This window comes from Morus notabilis, unplaced genomic scaffold (genome assembly GCF_000414095.1).
Source record: "Morus notabilis unplaced genomic scaffold, ASM41409v2 Scaffold820, whole genome shotgun sequence".
Taxonomy (NCBI): domain Eukaryota; kingdom Viridiplantae; phylum Streptophyta; class Magnoliopsida; order Rosales; family Moraceae; genus Morus; species Morus notabilis.
Window position 1 is genome coordinate 119,596 of NW_010361101.1, and position 7,974 is coordinate 127,569.

Genomic DNA, 7,974 nt, shown 5'->3' on the forward strand with positions numbered 1-7,974 from the left:
TAGCCAGCACTGCTAAAGCATGAAAGTGGGCCTCTTGCGGGCTCTTTGGGTTTTAGAAACCCTAGTTTTGCATGCCGACATATCCGGAAGAGTTTTGGACCCTAAAGAAGCTGAAATCTGACCCAAAGACGAAGAACGATGTCGATGAATGAAGAATTAAAAAAATGAAGACCCGTTGATGTAACAGAGAAAATAATTATTATTATAATTATTTATTTATTTGATTTGGTTGTAATAGTTATTTGTTCAATATGGTTGTAATTTATATTTTGTATGGGACCCAGTCAAATTTGTCTCAATAGCCGATTGGATATTTTATATTTATATTTTTTAGGTAATTGTATATTATATGTCTATGCATATAACATGCCATATAGATATAGTGTGCATACTTATATGTTTTATAACATGCCTTATATATACGTGCATTATTTTATTTATTTATTTAAAAGAATTTTAAAAAATAAAATAAAATAAGAACTATGCGTTAAAATTAATTTAATGTGATTAAATTGATTTAAGTTGCAAAATTAATTTGCAAGATTATTTTATGTGTTAAATTGAATTTAAGAGTTAAATTTTAGAATTTCGCATATCCAATAAACAAATTGTTTATATATAGGGATTTGAAAACAATGAGACGTTTTTCAAATAAAATACATATTTATAAAATATTGAGCGGGAGAAGGTTGTAAAACAATACGACTCACTGGTCTCCATCGTTAGTTCAATACTATGAGATTCGAAAGTGGCTTCGCGGCGACACCGGGTCAGCACTCCTTATAGAAAGTATTCTTTCGGGTCGATATCAAGGTTGACTTCCTAGCAATAGGATTCAAAGATGTATTTCCGGTAGACCTATCCTACGGTGACACTTCGGAGCTATGTCTGTAGAATTTAAAATGATGGGTTATACTCTTAAAAATACAATCAAATTTGTTGATTATATTTTGACCACAAATAACGATAGTTGATAAATATGAAAATATGTGATATTTTAATTATATTTATTAATTGAGAAAGTGTCGGTTCAATTTGTGAATATTTTGACCTACCCTACGACGACACTATATTCATGATAAATTAGATTATCGTTGGCACCTAAAATTAAAACATGATTTATGTATTTTTCAAGTGCATCAAGTATCATATTTAATTATGCCAAAAACTCACATGTCCTAATATTCATGCACAAAAATTGATTAGATGAATACTCGTTTCATTTTTAGCAATATGTCTAAGTCTATAATCTCACTACTCATGGCTGAAAAACTAGACGGAGATAATTATATAAAGTAGAAAAGTAACATGAATATCCTTCTTATCTGTGATGACTATAAGTTCGTTCTTTTAGAAAAATGTCCTCAAGAACCCGTGGCAAATGCATCTAAAGCCGTAAGGGAGCCTTATGATCGTTGGATTAAGGCCAACAACAAAGCAAAGTGTTATATGTCAGCCAGTATGAGTGATGTACTTCGCAAGAAGCATAAGGAGATGGAGACCGCGTATGACATTATGGAGTCTCCAGAAGTCCTGTTTGGCGCTCCTTCAAAGAAGGCCCGTTTAGATGTTGTGAGGGCTTTTATGAGCGACAAGATGAAGAGTGGCACATCCGTTAAGGCACATGTTCTGAACATGATTGAGCACCTCCACGAGGCTGAAGTCAATGGTGTCAGGATAGATGAAGCAACCCAAGTTGACATCATCTTGAAAAGCCGATCCCTTGTCTTTCAACAGTTCACTAACAACTATGTTATGAACAAAAGGAAAGCCAACCTGACCGAACTATTGAATGACCTACAAAACCTCAAATCCGTAAATAAAGGTAAATGAGGAGAAGCAAATGTTGTTGTTGTAGCTGGATCTGGTAAGAACAAGAGAAAGAACCAGAACCAGGGAAATAAGAAGAAAGGGAAGAACAAAAAGTCCAAGAAGAAGGGCTCCGACCAGAAACCCAAAGAAAAGTGTTTCCACTGCAACAAAGATGGGCACTGGAAGAGAAACTGTAAAAAGTATCTCGAGGAGCTGAAAAAGAAAAAAGAACAAGGCAAATTAGATTTTTTAGTTCTTGAAACGTGTTTAGTAGAGGGTGATACCTCGGCTTGGATAGTTGATTTGGGAGCAACTAATAATGTTAGTTTTTCTTTACAGAGTCTTAGTTCATATACTGAGTTAGCCGATGGGGAATACACGATGAAAGTGGGCAATTTTGTAAGCGTTTCGGCAAAAGTAGTGGGAGAAGTTAGACTTCACTTTAGGGAAAATAAATTTTAGTTTTGAACAATGTTTCCTTTATTCCAAACATTCATAGAAATTTGATTTCTATAGCTAGACTATTCGAATAATTACTCTATTTTGATAATGAATTTATTCATATTTTTTGAAATGGTTTTAATATTTGTTTTGGATGTCTAGATGATTGTTTATATTGTATAAAATCAATACCTAACTCACTACTTAACACTGAAATGTTCAATGTTGCCGAACCTAAGAATAAGAAGCAAAGGAACTCTCACGATAATAACACATATCTGTGGCATCTTAGACTTGGTCATATTAACCTAAATAGGATTAAAATACTGGTAAAGGATGGTCCTTTATGCAAACTAAAAGTTGGTGAGCATCTGGTTTATAAGTCTTGTTTGGAAGGTAAAATAACCAAGATGCCTTTCACGGTGAAAGGAGAAAGTGCCACAAAACCTCTTTAGCTAATACATTCGGATGTATGTGGACCGTTAAACGTCCAAGCAAGAGGAGGTTACAAATATTTTGTCACTTTTATTGATGATTATTCGAGATATGGTTATGTATACCTAGTGCAGCAGATGTCAAAAACTTTTAGAAAGTTTAGAGAATTTTGACTAGAAGTTGAAAAACAGTTAGATAAACCAATCAAGACACTTTGATCGGATCCTAGGGGTGAATACCTAGACTGAGAGTTTAGGGATTACTTAATTGAAAAGGTGTGTTGTCACAACTGACAGTACCCGGCATACCACAGCAGAATGGTGTTGCCAAAAGGAGAAATCAAATTTTGCTCAACATGATAAGATCAATGTTGAGTATTCTTCACTGCCTACGTCATTCTAAGGATATACCCTCAAAACTTCAGTGTATATATTAAACTTGGTACCATTTAAGTCAATACTTAAGACGCCCCTAGAGTTCTGGAATGATCAAAAATCTAGTTTGAGACACATTCGCATATAGGGGTATCCAACACACGTGCTGAGGCCTAAGGCTAGGAAGTTGGAATCGAGGTCGGAAGTATGCATCTTCGTCGGATACCCATAAGAGATGAGAGGATGACTATTTTATAGTCAGGAAGATCAAAAGGTATTTTTGTCGACAAATGTCACGTTTATGGAGCATGACTATATGATAGGTTTTAAGCCTAGAAGCAAAGTAGTACTGGAAAGTTACTTTCTGATGAGATCAGACCACAGCCGGCAACAGTTGTCGGAGCATAAAGAGATAATGCCACGATTCCTAATCCAACTCCTATAGTACCTTATCGTAGTTGGAGGGTAAGCAGGTTACCTAACTGGTATACGCACAAATTGTCACTACTAATGATGGTAAGGAGGATCCATTAACCTTTAAGGATGCGATGGATGATTCTGACAAGGAAAAATGGCTAGCAGCTATGAAACTCGAGATAGAGTCCATGTACTCCAACTCAGTCTGGCAACTTGTAAATCTACCTGAAGGGGTAAAACCCATTTGATGCAAGTGGATCTTCAAGAAAAAGAAAGGAGCGGATGGAAAAGCAGAGACTTATAAAGCAAGGCTAGTTGCTAAGGGTATACCCAGAAATAAGAAGTTGACTATGAGGAAACTTTCTCACTGGTAGCCATGCTTAAGTCCATTCGTATACTTTTGGCCATAACAACATATTTTGACTATGAGATATGGCAGATGGATGTTAAGACAACTTTTCTGAATGGCTATTTTGAGGAACCCATCTATATGGATCATCCATAGGGTTACATGGAGAAAGGACAAGAGCAGAAAGTCTACAAATTACAGATATCCATTTATGGATTAAAGCAGGCTTCTAGATCATGGAACATCCAGTTTGATGAGGCTATTAAGTCTTATGGATTTGATCAAAACGTTGATGAACCATGTGTCTACAAGTATAAGAAAGAAGAAAAGGCGGTCTTCTTAGTTCTTTATGTTGATGACATTTTACTCATTGGTATGATGTAGAATTGACGATAGATGTAAAGAAGTGGTTAGCTAACCAATTCCAAATGAAATATTTTGTAGAAGGCTATGTTCTTAGGTTTAAGATTATTCAAGATCGCAAGAAAAAATTATTAGCGTTATCTTAGGAATCGTACATAGAGAAAGTGCTTGTGAGGTTTTCAATGCAAAATTTCAAGAAAGAGAATTTTCCTTCTAGACATGAAATTCATCTTTCAAAGGAGCAATATCCTAAGACTCCACGGCAGTAAGAAGATATGAGATGGTATCCCTATGCATCGGCAGTGGGAAGCCTCATGTATGCCATGATGTTTACACGACCGGATATCTACTATGTAGTAGGAGTAGTCAGTCGCTACCAGTCCAACCTAGGATTAGATCATTGGGTTACGGTGAATTGTATTCTCAAGTATCTTAGGAGAATGAGAAACTATATGTTGGTATATTTCGAAAGAGATTTGTCTCTCACCGGATACACAAATTCTGATTTCCAATCTGATAGAGATAGTCGACGATGGAGATCTGGATCTGTGTTTACTCTTAATGGTAGAAGGATTCGGGATAAAAGACATGTCACACCTACTTTAAGACAAGTGGGAAATTATTGAGAATAGTGTCCTAGAAGCATGAGATGTAATAGAATATTTATTATTTATTTAATAAAAGAGTTTATTCATTATTTATATGCATATATTATTATTTTGTCAATATCACTGGAAATTCCATGATTATTTATGTGACCTTAAATATTGTATATAAGTGTTATATGCGAGGGGATAATATTTAAGGATAATCATCAAAACGATGTTCGTAATGAATTTAATTAAATATCATATATAGAATGATCTTAATCATGAGTTATTAGCAGACTCATATTTGTGGATTTGTGTCTTTTGACTAACTCGGTACAGATTTTGAGTTTGCTAAATTCTATTCCTTAGAGACTTGATGAAATGGATAGCTAGGAATGTTAAAATACTGGATGGAATCCGTTCCTTTTTTAGAACGAAGTAGATAAATAATTCTCTTGAGGGTTGATTCGGTACTTGGACTAGTAGGAGCTTTGATTTATGAATTTATTTTCTAAATCACACTCCATAAGAGAATCAATGGTACTCAAGGTTAAAGACGTAATTAGAGAGGTTAACGGATTTCACCAACCTATAATTATGAATTATTTATGAATTATTGATCTATACGTATGACTATATCAAATGAACACTTTGTAGTTTAGAAGTAATTTATATATATATAATTACGAGAGTGCAATTCTATGTTTATAGTGGAGTAACTTTTGAAATTAATAGAATTAATTAATTAAAGATTTTTAATTTATTCTTAATTTTATTGGAGCTCAGAGTTATAAGTGCAGGAGCCCCCGCGTCGTCCTTATAATTCTACAAGACACTAAGGCAAAATGAGAATTGTATAATTATGGAATTCTAAATAAAACGCTCTAGGTTAATTAATTGAGAATTAATTATAACTTAAATAATATGATTATTTAAATTTAAATTTTAGAACACACATGTGGAGGTGTCCACATGGTGTACACGCTCATCACACTATGAATCCCTTTAGGATTCAGTTGCTTGCTCTCTAAGTTATCCAATTGACTTATTTGATAAGTTGTCCAATTGAAATTCAAATTAAATTAAGTTTGACTTAAATTAGAATTAGAATTTGAGTCAAAATTAGACTGGAGGATAAAAGCAGAATTTTGCCTTCTTCCCTGCCTATAGATTGCACCTACCATAGGGAGGAATCTCCTTGTGGTTGCCGGCCATATAGGATATAGGAGAGAGAAAATTTTGTTTCTAAAATTAATTAGAAGTAGGAGATAATTATCAAGTTTTATCTTGTAGATAAAGTTTAGAATTCTTCTGGGAGTCTGATTACTATTCTATAAATAAGAGATTGTAGAAAATTGGTGAACACAATTTTTGCTCTCTCTAGCTTAGTGGCCGAATTTCATAGACTGCGGAAAGGAAAAATTTTCTCCCATAATTCCACGCCGTGAAAGTGTTGGTGTTCGGTGTTTATTTGCTAATCTCATTTTGTTTCAGGTGTGTCCACACACACGTCTTCGTAGATTCAAGAAATTGATAAGGAAGATTTGAATATTCTAAACAAGCTTGGAGCGAGGAACGTTCGTGGTCAAAGAACTCAAATTATCGACCTAATCATTTGTTAGATAAATGAATTAATTTGATTAATTTATTTGTGCATAAATTAATGTAATATATAGAGTATCTCAAAGTTTTATGAAAATTTTTGTTATACACGATCCGCTACATACATGTTTCCGCATGCAAAATCATTTTGAAAACTAACAGTATCAATCCGGATGTCATATGCCACAAGGTCAACGTGGATCCTAACCGCAAGCTGGTCTATCAAAAGTGAAGAAAGTTCGGGACCGATCGAAACCAAATCATCAACGAAGAAGCAAAGTGACTCCTCGATGTCAATTTCATACGAGATGCCCACTATCCGGAATGGCTTGCTAATATGGTGGTGGTCAAGAAGACAAACGGCGAGTGGCGAGTTTGCATTGACTTCATCGATCTCAACAAGGTATGCCCCAAGGACAATTTCCCACTTCCGCATATAGATTGATTGGTGGATGCAACCACTGTCCATCAGTCGCTATCATTCATGGATGCCTTCTCAGGATATAACCAGATCCTTATGCATCCCGATGACCAAGAAAATACCGCTTTCATAACATATCAGGGCATCTACTGCTACAAGGTTTTACCGTTCGGACTAAAGAACGTCAGTGCCACCTATCAACGGTTGGTCAATAAAATGTTTGAAGCTTTGATTGGCAAGACCATAGAGGTATACATCAACGATATGCTTGTCAAATCACTTCAAGCGACTAATCACATAGCGCATCTCGAGGAGTGTTTTCAATTGCTTGGGTAGTACAACAAACGACTTAATCCCACCAAAACTTCCTTCGGAGTAACATTTGGAAAATTCCTCGGTTACTTTGTAATCCAACGAGGGATAGAAGTTAACTCATATCAAATTTGGGCAATCCTCACCATGCCCTTTCCACTGAACAAGAAGGACGTCCAAAAGTTGGTCGGTCGAGTCGCCGCTATTAATGAATTCATCCCTAAGTCATCTGACCATTGCTTGCCATTCGTCAAACTCCTCGAAGGTAACAAAACCTTTTCATGGGATGATACATGTGAAGTTGCTTTTCAAGATCTGAAGAATTTTTTAACGACTCCTCCACTGCTTGCGAAACCGATCAATGGTAAGTCACTCATGCTCTCTCTATCAGTTTCTGATGTAGCGGTTAGTGCTGCACTGGTCTGTGAAGAAGGGAAGAAACAACAACCCATCTACTACATCAAAAGAACACTGCTCGACGCCAAGACTCGATACCCACTGGTCGAGAAATTAGCCCTAGTGCTCATTACACTTGCTCGCAAGCTCCGACATTACTTTCAATGCCATCCCATCATCGTACTAACGACATTTCCTCTACAGGTTATCCTCCATAAGCCTGAGGTTTCAGGTCGAATCATGAGGTGGGCAGTCGAACTAGGCGAATTTGACATCACCTACCAGAATAGAATAGCTCTCAAATCACAGGTCATCACAGATTTCTGAGCATAACTACCTCTTAGCGCGAAATCGACTCATGAAGGGTCTACCGCTCCCGGAGAGCGGATCTTACATGGCAATAGATCTTCAAATGCACAAGGCAGCGGTATTGGCATCTACCTCAAAGCCCCAACAGGCCAA

The 7,974-nt window shown here is 36.0% G+C and overlaps 1 protein-coding gene across 1 annotated transcript; it reads left to right on the forward strand.

Annotated features, from left to right (window-relative positions):
• Positions 1-1,308: 1,308 nt before the first annotated feature.
• LOC112091665 lies at positions 1,309-1,833 on the forward strand. The gene has a single exon (XM_024165848.1). The coding sequence runs from the start codon at positions 1,309-1,311 to the stop codon at positions 1,831-1,833; it is 525 nt and encodes a 174-aa protein (XP_024021616.1).
• The last annotated feature ends 6,141 nt before the right edge of the window (positions 1,834-7,974 follow it).